Source organism: Penicillium verhagenii (assembly GCF_028828195.1).
Source record: "Penicillium verhagenii strain IBT 33310 chromosome Unknown utg000004l_segment0_segment0, whole genome shotgun sequence".
In the NCBI taxonomy this organism is placed as follows: domain Eukaryota; kingdom Fungi; phylum Ascomycota; class Eurotiomycetes; order Eurotiales; family Aspergillaceae; genus Penicillium; species Penicillium verhagenii.
Window position 1 is genome coordinate 1,505,188 of NW_026643168.1, and position 16,172 is coordinate 1,521,359.

The 16,172-nt window shown below is 47.7% G+C and overlaps 4 protein-coding genes across 4 annotated transcripts; 2 read left to right on the forward strand and 2 right to left on the reverse strand.

The window, feature by feature from the left end:
* Positions 1-953: 953 nt before the first annotated feature.
* Positions 954-1,882, reverse strand: N7466_003468 (peroxiredoxin; the record flags this gene model as incomplete). Its single annotated transcript, XM_057162865.1, has 3 exons — positions 954-1,278; positions 1,354-1,677; positions 1,857-1,882. 3 exons carry the CDS (start codon positions 1,880-1,882, stop codon positions 954-956), a joined length of 675 nt encoding a protein of 224 aa, XP_057023980.1.
* A 756-nt stretch (positions 1,883-2,638) lies between these two features.
* Positions 2,639-9,570, forward strand: N7466_003469 (uncharacterized protein; the record flags this gene model as incomplete). Its single annotated transcript, XM_057162866.1, has 3 exons — positions 2,639-2,712; positions 2,775-4,987; positions 5,108-9,570. The coding sequence occupies 3 exons, from the start codon at positions 2,639-2,641 to the stop codon at positions 9,568-9,570; spliced, it is 6,750 nt and encodes a 2,249-aa protein (XP_057023981.1).
* Positions 9,571-11,271: 1,701 nt separating this feature from the next.
* N7466_003470 (putative serine/threonine-protein kinase) lies at positions 11,272-12,446 on the reverse strand (the record flags this gene model as incomplete). The annotated part of the gene is made up of 4 exons (XM_057162867.1): positions 11,272-11,453; positions 11,512-11,752; positions 11,876-12,243; positions 12,290-12,446. The coding sequence occupies 4 exons, from the start codon at positions 12,444-12,446 to the stop codon at positions 11,272-11,274; spliced, it is 948 nt and encodes a 315-aa protein (XP_057023982.1).
* A 2,014-nt stretch (positions 12,447-14,460) lies between these two features.
* N7466_003471 (uncharacterized protein) lies at positions 14,461-15,849 on the forward strand (the record flags this gene model as incomplete). The annotated part of the gene is made up of 1 exon (XM_057162868.1): positions 14,461-15,849. The coding sequence occupies one exon, from the start codon at positions 14,461-14,463 to the stop codon at positions 15,847-15,849; it is 1,389 nt and encodes a 462-aa protein (XP_057023983.1).
* Between the last annotated feature and the right edge of the window lie 323 nt (positions 15,850-16,172).

The following is a 16,172-nucleotide window of genomic DNA, read 5'->3' on the forward strand; positions in this document are numbered from 1 at the left end:
TGTTCTAGCCGGCTTCCGGAAGAACAACTTCCCCAGTGAGTGGACTGCACCGCTCACTGTAAGGCATCACGTCTTGATCGTTACCCCCGCCAGCCGATCGGGTTCGGGAGCACCATTGACTCGGCAAGTTCCTCACGATTCTCGGTGCCCGGAATAGGGAATTCTGCGGACGTTTGGGCCTTTTTGCGCAGAGTCTATATTGATCTTCCGAGACTCAAATCATTGAAGTCTACTGCAGTTGATCTTATTTTCCAATGCATGTAAATATATTTGGTTCCAAAACACATGTGCAGTGACCACTATCTGTCACAGTTGACAATGGCAACATTGAATATTCAGTATTTAACCATTTCATGAATCCTCAATTGTAGATTTTTCGTAGATAAACATTTGAAACATTTTGGTAATTCAATGTTCTTTCAATGTTAGTGGATCTAGATTTTGATGAATGTTCAAGTTGGTTCCACGGATCCCGACTGCATTCCTCAGGATCTTGTAAGTGTCGACTCTAGATTTTCTTTATTCTTATGGTCAAAAAGAGGACTTTTTCCGCAGGCATACATAAATGATCTAGCCCCGGAGTTTCTTGCCGGGCAGCATGTGGAACATTCAATGTTGAACGAACCTATCAAATTTCCTGGAAGAGTTTCCGCGAACCAAAATGACAGAAATCAGCCGCGTTCTATATCTTCTGGCGCTAGCGGGTTTGCTGGACCCGGTAGACCGGGTAGTCCCCACCGGCTACCCGCAGTTGTTTCATCGCTCCCAAGCCCTGTACTCCTTTCCGAATTCTTTTCCACTTGTGCTTTCGAATGTATTTGAATACGGTTTAGTAAACTTCTGGATATACATGTATGGACGTGGAGCGTCAGGAACATATGTGTTGGTATTCAGACCTTAAGATCATATATACATCCAACTTAACATTTGAACGTGGCATATGTACCATACCTTTATTCCTTTGGCAACGGGGTGAACCGCAAGTACGGCTTGATCAATTTCATAACTGGGAAACGAGCTTTGGCATCCTGGTCATTGACACTGGCAGGGACCACCACATCTTCACCAGGCACCCAGTTGACGGGTGTATTGATGGCATGCTTGTCGGTAGCGAGTAAAGAGTCAACCACACGGAGCAGCTCCTCAGTATTACGGCCCGTAGAAGCGGGGTAGCACTGAAGCATCCTGATGACCTTGTTAGGGTCGATGATGAAGACGGAGCGGATGGTATAAGCGATGCCCCTGGCGTCTACATTGGTGAGATCTTGGTGATCCAGCCTAGGAGTAGTGTAAGCGCGTGAGTCTGTGAACTGTCTAGCTGGAGTGCTTTAGAGATTTGTACAAGTCACTCACATGTCATAGGCATAAGCAATCTGGCGGTCCTCGTCACCGATAACGGGAAAGGTCAAAGGACACCCCGCTATCTCGGCAATGTCATTGATCCAGCCATCGTGTGATTGGATAGAGTTGGCCGAGAGACCTATCAGCTTGACGTGGCGTTTGGTGAACTCGGGCTCGTATTTGGCCAGCGCCGCCAGTTCGGTAGTGCATACCGGGGTGTAATCCTCTGGGTGAGAGAACAGAATCACCCAGTCACTACCCGCCCACTCATGAAAGTCAATAGGGCCGATGGTAGTTTCGGCTTGGAAGTTTGGGGCAATTGACCCCAGGCGGAGACTAAACGATTTAAAGCTGAAGGTCAGTTAGGATCCGGAATGGAGTTGGCCATACGGGCAAGATCGGATCGGATTGAATCCAGCACCGAGCAGTTTAGGGTGGGACCACTGGTCTGGAAGTAACAGAAATCGAAAGCCCCCAAAATATATAGGAAATTTCTCTTTTTTGGAAAGACTTACGCGTTGGCTCGGGTGTCTTCCGACATCTGTAAGGTCTTAGGTGATCACTGATGACTGACTTAAAACAAGAAAAAGGCCGTTGGGAAGATAAATATTTATGTAGGAAATAAAGAGCAAAGTGGATAAAGGAGACTTGAAGGGTTACTAACATTGAAAGAGTAAAAAGTCAACGGTCAACGGGTTGACTCCGCTTTAAACCTGCCGCGTTTCTGTTCATTTCGCTTCCTTTTTCACTTGTTAAACTTACTAGTACACATGCTAATGCAGAAGTGAAACTAAGATATGCTAGTCGATCACTCTGATCTGTGCAGATCCATTACCGGCTCGGCACAAAATACCAAGCGAGTTTAATTTCCAATTGATCTTTAGTGAATCTCTAGTCCAAAAGAAGCAAACGGCAATGAAATCAGAAATCCCAAAAGTCCCAAGCCAAAACCGGGTTTATTTTGGAATGGCAACATTTGGTAACATTTGGCAACATTTGGTAACATTTGGCAACATTTGGTGCCTTTCGGTGCTTTCCGACTTCTCATCCCGTCTAGTGACTAACCACCTTCCAATTTTAGACTATGTTGTACTTTCTCCTTTCACTTTGTCCTTTTAATTTTCCTCTGACAGCACCCCATTCGAGTCCCCGTGAAATATAACAGAACCCCCCCCGCAACGACCATGATGACAAAGTCCGACGATTGATCTTTGCGCCCCACCCAAATACATAAATCCCCTTCTCCTTGGGAATTTGGGTTACATACAAAGAGGCCCAAGGCCCTCGAGTTGATCTGATGGAAAAGTTGGATCGCCTGGTCGCTTATACCTGGGACGCGTCGAGGCAATCTCGCTCAAGCTATGGCGTGAGGTGCGTTGGCCCAACCCCACTTTCCGAACGGAAAGCAAGTCCCATGCTGAAGCCTCGACCAGACACGTCTTCGGCACCAAACGCCTCGAATTTACCACTCACCCGGATGATGCGCCTATAGCTGGTTCCCAAAATGTTTCATCTCCCGTGGACTTTGACGGTGCCTCGGCCCCACGTGGCCCAGCGAGGGACAGCCGCATCGGCACCACGGTTCAAGAGCCAGAGAACTTGATCGAAGTGGTAGCATGTATTGGTGAGAATTCAGTCGCGGAAGAAAGGATGCAGGAGGAGTATCAGATGGTGACATCCGTCGCCGCTTCTCGCCGCAAATATCTCCTGCGACCCGTGGAAATACGGCGCCTACCCAGCCTCAGTGAAGACGAAGAGCCATCGGCACTGGTCTGCATTTACGAAAGCCCCGGTCCCAACGATCTTTCACGCTTCGTTGATTGTGGCGCAACCTGGTATCATTCGCGCCCGGAAGGAGATCAGATCCATAGCGAGACCGATGGTGGGGGAGGGCTTCAATCCGATCGAGGTGAGCTCATGCCTTTGCAAACATTTCTGGATTTTGCTATTGGTGCAGCGGAGTGCATTGAAATGCTGCATAGCCGGCAGATTGTTCATGGACAGATTCGGGGGGATACATTTCACTTCAGTCAGAACACTGCCTGCGTGAGATTGATTCATATCGGAGCGGGCCTCCGGCAATACGACACCAGGCGCTTGGGCGCTGGCTCGCCTATTATTTCCAACCAGAACGACGCTACGGCGAATACCTCTTACTTGAGTGTCGAACAGACCAGTCGGACGCCCATACAGCTCGATAACAGGGTCGACATCTATTCCCTCGGTGTCTTGCTTTGGAGCGCTCTAGTCCAACATGCCTCATTCGGGGGCCAGACTCCCATGGAAATTGTTAGGGAGGTTCTTGGACAGGAGCTACCGTTGGCATCCACCTTGCGGCCCGAAGTACCGGAGATCATCGCACGTATCATCGCCAAAGCGACTGCAAAGAATGTCTCAGAACGGTACAACTCTGTTAATGGTCTGTTACATGACATTGTGGAGGCGCGGAGGTTGTTGGAAGAGAGTGACCAAGCAGAAGTGGAAAAATTTAAGATCGCCAGCAATGATGTTTCTCCTTTCTTTACGCTTCCGCGCACGATGGTGGGCCGGAAGGCCGAGCGGGACGCAATCGTTGAGGTTCTGGATCGTAAACACAGAATGTATCAGGGAGGCAAAGAAATCCACCAGTCGTCCGTACCGAAGGACCAAACGGCAATTTTCGTCGCTCCTACTCTACCAGACGCTAGCCTGGAGGAAGAAGACGAAGCTCGTAATTTGGCCACTGGGATTTTCAGCTTGCCAGCTTCCACTAATATGACATCAATGGGACTTGCTCAATCTTATGTGGCTAACGCAAGCCGCGTACGTTCCCCAGGAGGTTCTCAGTACAGTCCAAGTGAAGCTAGTGAGTCCGGATCCGTGGCTTTGGACAACAACAACAAAGGGTTGGATAAGCGATTGTCAACACTATCGACCGACGGCGCCAGTGGTGATGGAAGCTCCCTATCTAGTGGCAACGCTAGGAGGCAAACTGTGTATCGTGGGATGCTGCCGAAAGGAAGATGCGAGATTATCAGCATTGAGGCAGGAGCTGGATTGGGCAAGTCTCGACTCATCAAATCAGTGCAGATGGAAGCTCGACGAAGAGGCTTCTTTGCGAACTCCCATTTTGATCTTGCAATCAAAGAACGTCAGCGCCCGGTCCTAAATTTGTTCTCAAGTCTTTTCGAACAAGCGTTTTCCGAAAACACACTCGAGTCCAGTTTCCTGCCGATGCTGCGACATCATATTGGCCCTGCGTGGGACACTCTTCATAAGGTTCTTAGCCTTCCCAAATTCCTTTTGGGGCCCGACTTGCCGGAACAAACGCTGAACAAAGCTGCTCGTTCTTCAATACCTTTACCCTACCGAAATTCCCTCGAAAGTCGTGGAACAGAAAGTGCCGAAAAATTCCTTCGAACTGGATCCTCTACCAAGTCATTGCCTCTTGTGCGGACATTGCTGGATATTCTCAGAGCCTTTACACAGTACAAGTTGGTTTGCCTCTGCTTAGACGATGTTCACTTGGCAGACGAAGAATCGTTGGAACTTATTGCCCAGATTGCCTCGGCGAGGATCGAAGTAGTTATAATCCTGGCCTACCGACCGAGTGCAAATACCTCATCCGAGATTCTTACGAGAATTCTTGACTTCTGTACCAATAAAGGTAAATTCACCCTCATTCTTCCGTCCATCTTGTTATTTTATCTGCAATGTTCATAATATGTTACTATGCTTGATTTTTGCTTACTAAAGTACATAGAACTTCGGAAAGGCAGAGATATAGGTGTTACTTCTATCAATCTGCCCCCGCTCAGTGAAGACAGCGTATTGGAATACGTATCAAGCACCCTGTTTTTGTCCATACCTGTCCTCTTGCCCCTGGGGGCGCTCATTCAATCTAGGACTAGTGGAAACCCATTTTACGTTCGCGAAATGTTGACCGAGTGCTATGAACATGGACTCATCGGTTATGACCACCAGAAAGGATTGTGGTCATTTGATCTGAGCCGCATCTCTGCACATTTCAGAGCGGATAACTACGACGACACGAATCTCGCAAATTTCTTAACAAAGCGCCTCAGTAATCTACCTTCTGTTTCAAAGTCAATACTGGCCTGGGCATCTGTTTTGGGCACGACTTTCTCGTTCCAGCTGGTTCGAAGGCTTCTCAACACCGCCAAAATGGATTCCGAGTCTGAATTGTCTGATCAGGAGATGATTCAAGGTCTACAGGCAACAATCCAAGCCTACGTTATCGTGCCCACAAAGGACCATGACGTCTTTTCGTTCACATATAATCATTACATGCACATCGCAGTGTCCTTTCACACCAGAGACCAGCATCATGTGGACTTCATCAAAGCCCAAGTGCTACTGCGGTATTACTCCCACGATGACAAATATTGCAATATGTTGGCATCCGCCATCTTGGAGTCTGCCCCGATAATTAAAACCTCCGTGGCAAGAAGGGAGCCTTTCAGAAAGTTTTTATTGGATTATGCAAAAGCCACAAGCGAGACTGGTTTCCGCTTCGCCGACATCAAATATTACCAAAGCTGCATTTTACTGCTCCAGGAAGCCATGTGGGACGAAGAAGTTGAGGATGTCAGCTACGCCGAGACACTGCAGATATTTACGTCCGCCGCTGAAGCTTACTTGTACCGAGGACAGCATGCCGAAGCTAGTCATTTATTGGACTCCATGCTATCTAGCGCCCGAAGTCCAGTAGACAAGGCCCCCTCATGGATATTGCAGTGTCGCATGCTTGCACAAATGGGTAACTCGTCCGGCGCTTTCCAGTCGCTGAAAGAAGCTCTCGGAACGCTGGGGATCGCAATTGACGATAACCCTAGTTTTGCCAAATGTGACAAGGAATTCCGCCGGTTATGCGAGGCCATTTCCGCTATTCAGATTGAGACTATTGAAAGGACACCCGTTGAGGATTTGAGCTTGGCTGCTATCGGTGCAGTTTTAGTGGAGGCCACTAGCGCGGCTTTCTGGTCTGACACCATTACTTTCTACCAGATGACGCTGGTCATGGTTGAAACTTATCTCTCCCGTGGCCCTTTCCCCCACGCGGGCATGGGACTGCTGCAGCTGGCTGTGATAGCGATCACTCGACACAGCACAATTTCCTTCGCAAGTCATTGTGCAGAGCTTGCTCTTGCTTTGATTGAGCAATGTAAAGACTCACACATCAAAGGGCGTGGCATTGCGTTGTATTTAACCTTTGTTGATCACACACGAAGCCATATCCAATCATCAATCTGCCAAATGGAAGGGGTTCTGGACCTCTCCATTGACGCGGGTGATAGAAGCGCCACTATTTTGAACTACGGGCTACTTTCTAGTATGAGGTTCTTTGCCTCTGAAAACCTGGCCGAGCTGGAGAGCTTCTGTGCCCACAGCTGTGAGGACATTTCAAATTGGCAATCAGACACTCCTGGCGGTACTATCCTCATTACAATCTGCCAGCTCTGCCGTGCTTTACAAGGGAAAACGTTTACGCAAGAATCGGCGGGGGTGATGAGTGACGAAGATCATTCATCAACCACATATAAGAGTTGGCTAGTAAGAAATATCAAAAATAGTGACCGCCCGCTGATGTTTTACGAGAGCATGGAAATTGCTCCGTTGTTTCTTTACGGTCATTTCCACCGAGCAGTTGCGCTTGGCAATTCGTGTTTGAAGAAAGTAAATGCCATATGGTCCGCACGAAACACACGATTCCTCATGTTCTTCCATTCCCTTGCCTTGGCCGGATGCATGTGGATCCGGAAGCAGCAGCAGCTCAATCCTGCATATCGCGCACGCTCCCTTCATTTGGCATCCGACGTCAACGGACGATCACTCGAGCCGGGCTTTGAAGAGGAAATGGCTAACCTGGCGAAGATGTTGAAATACTTCAGGCGTAAGATTGAACAGTGGCAGGTTATCTCAGATGTGAATTACCTGGCATGGACTAAAATCTTGGGGGCCCAGATTGCCGAAATGGAGAATGATCAAAGGGCTGCTTTGTGTCTCTACCAAGAGGCACTGGAGCACGCTGCCCTGTATGGATTTGGGTTGGAGGAAGCTCTGACCAACCATCTGTTAGGCGAACATCTGATGCGCGAGGGGTCTTCGAGACTAGGCACTTACGCGCTGAAAGAAGCTGTCACACTCTACCGGCGGATGGGGGCTACCGGAGTGGCTGATCACGTTCTGCGCTTGTATAACCTGGAGCAAAATTTGAAGAATGTGGCACGAGAAGCCGCTACTCAAACTGAGCATCCCCAAACTGTTATACCGACTCGTCAAGTATCTGATCATGGCAACGATGAAAATCCAAATGCAGATGAATCTCCAGCGGAGCGTACTTTACACATCTCAGATCTGACCTCCATTCTTGAACGGTCACAGGTGATATCCAGCATTCTAAGGGTTGATGAGCTGCTACGGGAGATGTGCACAATTGTTCTAGAGAGCTGCTACGGCGTTGCTGTCGCAGTGGCCATCATCACCAAGGAGGACCCGGCCGTCGGGTGGGTTGTGGCAGCCAGTGGCGAAGCGGCAGGACGTACTAAAGTACACCGTTCCCCTAGACGGATTGAGCAGTCCAGTCTTGTCGAAGAAAGCATTGTGAACTATTGTGTTCGCTTTCGCGAAGCAGCGTATCTGCCGGACGTCTTCCAGGATCCGCGATTCACCTCTGGCAGCGAAGCTTGGGAGGCGCAAAATCAAGTCAGCAAATCAGTGGTGGCATTGCCTGTTTCTCAAGGTGGCGATGAGAGTGAACCCCTTGCGGTTCTCTACGTGGAGGGAACTCCGAACGCGTTCTCATATCTTAACCGCGTCGTCTTGCAGCTACTAGTCGTTCAACTCGGAATTAGCTATTCCAATGCGTTGACACTCAAGGAAGTCGAACGGGTATCCGCTATCAACCAATCCATGGTCGATATGCAGAAGAAGGCCTTGGCAGAAGCAATGGCAGCAGAGCAAGAAGCGAACGTCGCCAAAGCGGAGGCTCTTCATCATGCCAAGCTAGCCGAAGAGGCCGCCAAGGCTAAGAGCAGCTTTCTTGCCAATATATCTCATGAGCTACGAACGCCACTCAATGGAGTGATTGGCAACTCGGAGCTTCTGCACGGCAGTGACCTGCCAGAAGCGCAATTGGAAATGGCAGACTCGATTCGCGTGTCAGCTAACCTCCTCCTTGCCGTGATCAATGACATTCTCGACTTTTCCAAGATCGAAGCGAACAAGATGCAGTTGCACATTGTGCCCTTTGACGTGGACAAGATGATCCGGGGACTGATTCGCTCCATGTCGACCGATTTCGTGAATAGTGGACGATCCAACAATGTCGGCATTATCCAGGATATCAAAATACCTCAATCCCGCGTATATGGTGATCCTGTGCGTCTGCAGCAAATACTAGGCAATCTATATGGCAACAGCCTCAAGTTCACAAAAACCGGGTCCATCACGATAGGATCCAGGGCAGACAATGAAACAGAGGACTCAGTCCGTCTCTCCTTTTGGGTATCGGACACCGGTATTGGCATTCCCGCGTCCCTCATAAAGCATTTGTTCAAGCCATTCACACAGGCTGATGCCAGCACTGCGCGTCGGTTCGGAGGCAGTGGCTTGGGTCTCAGTATCTGCAAATCTCTCGTAGGTCTTATGGGAGGCACCATCGAACTCGAGAGCGTCGAGAACGTCGGCACGACTGTATCTTTCTCGATCGTCTTGTCGAAAGTCAAACTCGGAGATTCGGGTCCTGTTTCTCCAGCGGAATCCACGAGCGATTTACTTCGCCAGCTTGGTACCACAGTCCCTAATCACATGGATCTGTCCCAAATCCCTCTCTCCCAGCTGCGCGTCTGCATAGCAGAGGATAACCTGATCAACCAAAAAATCACGGTGCAGTTCCTCAAGAAGCTGGGATTCGCCCACGTAGATGCCTACAACAACGGCCTTGAAGCCGTGGAAGGAATCCAGAAGAAGGCCAGTGCAAAGCAACCATATCATTTGATCTTGATGGATGTTCAAATGCCCATCATGGACGGGTATGTGGCCACCCGCCATCTCCGCCAGGATTCTGTGGATGCGGTGCGGCGCATTTTGGTCATCGCTCTCACGGCCTCGGCAATTCAGGGCGATCGGGAGAAGTGTCTGGATTCGGGGATGGATGATTACCTGGCTAAGCCAATTCTCCTTGCGGCGTTGAAAGATAAGCTTGATAAGTATTTACAATTTGAATGATCTGCTTCAAATTCGACATCTGGATGGAGGTTGATCTTGTATATTAAATATGTGCACATATGTACATATGGAAATGGAAGCACGTATACATGAGGAGTGGGACAGGCTAGTACAGAACCCATTTATTGCCTTTTACCAGAGACGTGGTTTCATGTGCCCACAATACTCTATACATGAGTTCTTTCGCAAAAGGTCTCCGAGAGGCAAAAAGTAACATTGAATCATTCTTACAATCCGCAAAAGGATTCCGAGGATTACAGCCCCGAGGGAAGTACAGTCTTAGAAAATAGTTACAATATCGAATCGCCACAGATTCGATTATAAATAGTTGAACTAATTCTTGATTTCTCCTAACATTGAAAACAATTTGACTATCCAAGGCCCCCCAAGCGCCCGGCGCTGCCCCTGGGGTCCCTTGATGGGGAGGTGTAAAAACTTTTCCTTGACAATTGTAAGCTGTTGATGAGCATTGCTTGATTTTGGAATGAAAACATAGCTCTGGCCAAAATTTACTAGTGAATATCGATCTACGGTCGGAGACAATACCATCCGTATGCCCGTATTTCAACCAGGTTCCAATAAGAGGACATGAAAAACATTATGGATTCTCTCCAACTGTTGTGGTAAAGCAAGACGATATGCTTGTAATCCAATCTTCCCGATAACCTTAAAAGGTCCTAGGAATTTTGGGGCTAACTTCCGAGTCATATTTTTAAGCTTCAAGTTCTTGACCACGCTTTTAATTCGTCTTTGTGTCTCTGGATCCTCTTCCTGGATCTGTTTCACTTCTGAAATTAAATACTTTGAAGTTTCAATATTTTGTGGGTAATTTGATTTCACAGCTGCAATACAAGCTATTAAAGCCATGTGATTGCTTGCCAAATCTTCCTAGAAGCACTTTATAAGAGTAAAAAAATAATTACTTGATAATTGAGTAGGCATTACAGCTATGATTAGCGTAGTTATCAGAAAAAAAAAAAAAAAAAAAAAAGATAGACATAGCATGTCCTGGTTTCGATCCAGGGTCCTCCGGGTTATGAGCCCGGCGCTCTTCCCCTGAGCTAACATGCTGGTGGGATAAATATTTACTACAAATTTGCCAATACAACCTACAGCTACAAATTTTTCCCCTAGGTGAAGCTCACCGTGACCTGATCCTTTGATCCTTGCCAGGCACCGCAAAACACTAGTGGAGTCTACCGCCCAACTATTAAGAAGCTTTCCACCATCACTTGGCATTTTGATTCATCGGGCGGCCCATCACAGGAATTGAACAATTTTCTTAAGCATTCCAGCAAAATTGCAGTTTGGAGGAGAATTAATCAATCGTACCAGGTAGTGACGGTCACGAAGCAGACCGTCCTCCTCAAAGAATTTAAAAGCTCGCACGGCTTTTTCATACCCAGCCTATACACTTCCCTAGCCGAAAGCCTAAAGAAAATAGGATATTTGTGGGATACTGGAAGGCATAGTTACTCAATTCATTAGATAAGGTCACGGCACTCCATAAAGCGCTACGCAGTCAACTCAAACGCCAATCAGAAAGAAAAAGTGATGCCAATTTCGAGGAACGTCGCAGATAGTTTCAGTAGTTTACGTCTTTGAAACGATGGCTCAAAATCCGGAGCTCAAGAATCGAACATACTTGCACAGATCACCTCCAATTGGGAGCTTTCAGAAGGGAGACAAATGGGCAATTGATCAACCCCTCAGTCTGAGAAACGGATGATCCATCAGTTCCCGAGCTGTCTTCCTCTCCTCCGGGAGCCAAGTCAGCATATTATGAACAAAAGACAGAAATGCCGCCCGATCCTTCTCTTCGAGGAACGGGGTTGTGTGCTCTAAACTTCTGGACGGGATCAATGTAGTATAGCGGAATTGATCTTGAACACAGTCAGTATGCAAGGTAAATAAATGCGTACGATATAGTTGTCAACCCACCTTCTGCGTCAAAGAAAGGGCCGTTGAAGAATTCCTGAGCATTATTACAGAGTTCACCAGTGTCGTTCGTGACAGGCTGGGGCCAGCTGAGCTCTGACATGGCCTTTGATCTCGCGAGTAGTGCTTCCGGTGGGGGCCCCAACAGGGCAATCATTTCCGCGAGGTGTGATTTTGCATCGTATTGGCCATTTGTATCAAGTACCTGCTGGAACAACTCCTTGCTCCCAAGGATATTCCACACCTTAAGGAACGGAATTATTAGTATAAAGCCTAAGCCAGGGATTATAGCCAGGTACAAGAGAAACAAAAGTCCCGTTGTGTTATAAATTGACCTTTAGGAAACAAACAGTTACAGGGTTCTTACCAACACGCCAAAGTTCCAGATATCTGCCTTAAAATCCCAACCACAGCCAAGGATTACCTCTGGAGCACAGTAATAGTCTGGTTGGATAGGATAAGTACCCAGTTGCTCTCCTACCATTCCGTTTTGGGTAGACGGCTTATCCAGTCTTATTGCGAGTCCGAAGTCGGCTATTTTCGGAATCAGTTTCTTAATTTCTCTTCCATCAAGTACACCGAAGTCATTATGGCAGCGGTAGATAGTTCGACCACTTTCGCCAACAATCTTACATTGCATCGGCTCTTGTCGTTTGATAAAGTCGGTGAGAATGTTTTCGTTTTCGAAGCTCATGAGGATATTCCCTAGCTTAAGATCTGAGAGGTAGATGAGATCTTTAAATTCCAGAACAAGCATACGAGAATGGCGACAAACACTCACCACCGTGGACAACTTTGCACTCTGAGTGGAGGTAATCAAGGCCAACAAGGAGGAAGTAGATGTAGGCCTTCGCAATGGGCAAAGGAAGCTTGCGATCAATGAAACGCCTCTGGAAAATCCAAAGGGGCTCTCTCATCGCTTCGTACACAAGGCACATATGTTTTCCTCCCGGACCGGTTACTTCAAAGTCATCCAGGCATGTCCGAAGAATTGTGCAGCCACGATGCTCTGGATTTTTCTGTTTGATATGGCTTTCAATCTCCCTCTCATGCCAAGCATCGTCGGCATTGTTACTGTTGGTTATTTTTAGGGCAACTAGTCTTTCAGATTGCTATTTAAGCCTGAATCATGAGGAGCAGGGTTAATTTCTTGGCGATCAATATGAACTAGGCACGTGTGGTTACGGTGTGTGTATCTTGAATGTCTTGCGTAAGCCACACAGTTGATTGTGATCCCTAGCCAATTTTAACAAGTAGTTAAAATCTCCTAGCCAGTGATTCCCCAGGCTTTGTTGGGTAGGAGGTTGTTAAGTTGTAGTTAGGACAAAACTCTTCGTTAATAAGTTCCTGCTGAGGAATTCGAGGCCCGGGGTTCGATGGTAACTGCCAGAGTGACTTTTTAGCGAAAGAAAAGATAGAACGCCGTGTTGTCAAGGCAAACTGACAAAGGTGTGACATTAGGCTCTCAAGATGTTATTAAAATACTCTGGAAATGGTCGAGGGGCAGGAAAAACCAGAGGCAGCTGAGCTCGAGATGGTTCCCCTACGTAACTGGTTAGTTAATAGTTAACCGCCAGGAGGCTGGTGAAGTATGACTAATTCCCAAAATCACCTGACCATTTCACCATAGTTATGTACATTATGATTGTATCACGAATACCATCACTAGTGCGTATGAAACATCGTTGGTCAAAATTTTCAGATGCGAAATCTAACCAACCCTTAGTTTCTCCACGCGCCGTTGGTGGCAGACAACGGTTCACCCCGGATAGGAATCTGTGGAAAAACAATGATCCACACACGAATAATGGTCACGTGCTGTGACATCGCCTCAGGGGGTTTGGACCCTGAAGATTATAATAATCATAGTAGATACTGCTATGATATAGTAGGTTCAGCGCAAAATTGGCCACTGAGATTCATCAAATGTAGATAATCTAAAACATCAATATTTTACTGTATAGTATGCTGTATACTACTGGGTAACTACTACTAAGTGTCGTGGTTGGATGAATCCCCTGTGACCCTGTGGTCCCTGTCAAAGGTGAAACACACGTGATCTTCCCACCGCAAACTTGAAGGCAACCATGGGTCGCTTCTGCCACTTTCAGGTTTATTCAAACCTCTGCAGTTGACAGTTCCATCGAAATTCCATGTATCCGAATTCTTCCAAGCCTTGTGGTTTCGGATTTCATTTCTCAAACGTCTCAATCGTCTTTTCGTTCTTTTGTTCCTCATAAGATTTAAACTTCTGCCTCGGCTCACAGCCACTTCCGTCAGCCAAAATATTGAACCTTAAAAAATACAATTATTGATCTTCATCCATTCTTCCATCTCTCTCATCTCAATCCTTCTTTGAATCCCCCCTGATCAGCTAGATCGGCACTTAACATTGAACCAACCCTGTTCCTGGCTACCCACTTTTACCAATGCCTACCGGTCGATCCTTTCCTTGTGCTGTGTCGCAAAAAACCCGCAGACGATGACGCCGACGTGGGGCCAGCGGGTAGGCTTGAACTCCCGCCCATAGCCTCGTTGGTTCATTTGGTTCATGGCCCGCGTGGTTGTTGATCTATCCCCTAATGCTTCGGGCGCTTAGCCTATCATTCCCGCGCTTCGTCATCGCTTTTCCACCTCATAGGGTCGTTGCCTGTGCGCTTGCCCCATAGATCGTCGTGTTCAATCAGTTATGGGGAAAATGCGAAAGGGGAGAAATCGATTGTCGAACACTTGCCCCCCCATTTCCTTGTCGATCCCTGTCCCTTTTCTGCACGTTTCAGCACTCGCTGTCTTTGTCCATCCCTTCACTCGCTTCTCTCTTTTTTTTCTTTCTTCTTCCTCTGACCCTTTTCCACCAGAGAACAAGAGAGTGCCTTTCCATTCTATGGCCTCTCATACATTCATTTTATAAGCCATTCCTTTAGGTTCCCTCTCGCTTCTCCCTTGGCGACCATGTTGAATTCTCCGCGAAGATGGTTCTTCATCGGATCTCCCCTCATTATTTTCCTCTTTCTCTACTACGTTCTTTACACATATAACCAACCCCCGGTCGCCGTGGCCTACGAACCCTGGAATCAGTCTACCGACCACTTGATTTTAGACGGAACCCAACCACCGCCGCAGCCCTCCGGAACCAAAATTTCGATCGAAGAAGAACAATGTGGACACCTCCGCCGGGATATGGACGATGTGCTGGTGATCTTGAAGACGGGTGCAACCGAAGCCCAGGAGAAAGTCCCAGTGCAGCTACGTACTGGTCTCCAGTGTGTCCCGCACTTTGCGGTCTTTTCAGATTATGAAGAGGTCATCAATGGCGTACGTACCTACGATATCTTGCAAAATGTGTCCCAAGCCGTCATGGACAAGGAACCAGAGTTCGAATTCTATAAACGCCTGCAGGAGGTTGGCCTTGAAGGTCTGACCGAGGAAGACTGGGGTGACGATACCAACGGCCCATTCGGCAAAGTGAACAACCCAGGCTGGAAGTTAGACAAGTGGAAGTTCCTTCCCATGGCGGAGGAAGCGATGCAAGTTATGCCCGATGCCAAATGGTACATCTTCATCGAGGCCGATACCTACATCGTTTGGCAGAACTTGGTCAACTGGCTAGCACATTTGGACCACACGCGGAGTTACTACCTTGGCAGTCCGATGCAGATTGGCGAAACTCTCTTTGGATATGGAGGCTCTGGTGTGATTCTGTCGAACAAGGCCATGACCCGTTTACACACCTACCAAACCCAAGCTCTGGATGAACTCGAGCAACTGACGGCTACTGAATGGGCTGGTGACTGTATCTTAGCTAAGGCTCTGGAGGGGTCGCATATTTATCTGACTTGGGCCTGGCCCATGATGATGACTTCTCGACCGTCAGAGGTCGACCACTTCTCTGAAGCCTATGGCCGACAGCCTTGGTGCTACCCGGTGATCTCATATCATCACATGAATCCCGATGATATTGAAGAAATGTGGCAGTTTGACCGTGGGTGGTTCCAAAGTGGCAAGAATGCTTTGTTGTTGCACGCCGATGTGTATCGCGAATACGTTCACAATGGATCTCTCTCCCAGCTCGATGATTGGGATAATCTCTCCGGGGCCGACATTATATTTGATGAACCCACCCTTCCCTCCGTTGACTCATGCGCGGATGCTTGCATGCAGAACAGCGAATGCCTTCAATATTCTTTCCACCATGAGGAAAACTCTTGCAAACATGCTGCCACAACTCTGCAAGGTGTCCGGAGCAATGGCACATCCTCCGGTTGGATTCCCCGGCGTGTTCAAAAGTTGTTGAATACCTTCCAATCATCCTGTCCTCAGGTCGAGTACATCTTAAACTAGGCCATTCCCACGACTGGTTTTTCCTTCACCATTTATTGTATATACATACCCTTCGCTGCACATATTCCTTTATTCCTTTTATCTTCTCTTTTCATTTACCCTTCACTTTCAGCATGAGATCATTTTGCGAGGCGTTATACCGGGGCGTTTCCTCTGGAACACCAAAAATCTGCTGGACAGATAATACGCCCTTCCCACTGCATTCGGTGCTATCAATTGATTATTATCTACAAGCGATATTCTTTGTGCTGACCCCACCTTTGGGGGCTAATGTGCAAGCAAGACCCCAAAGAAAGCCTAGAAACAAATACAAACCACAGTCT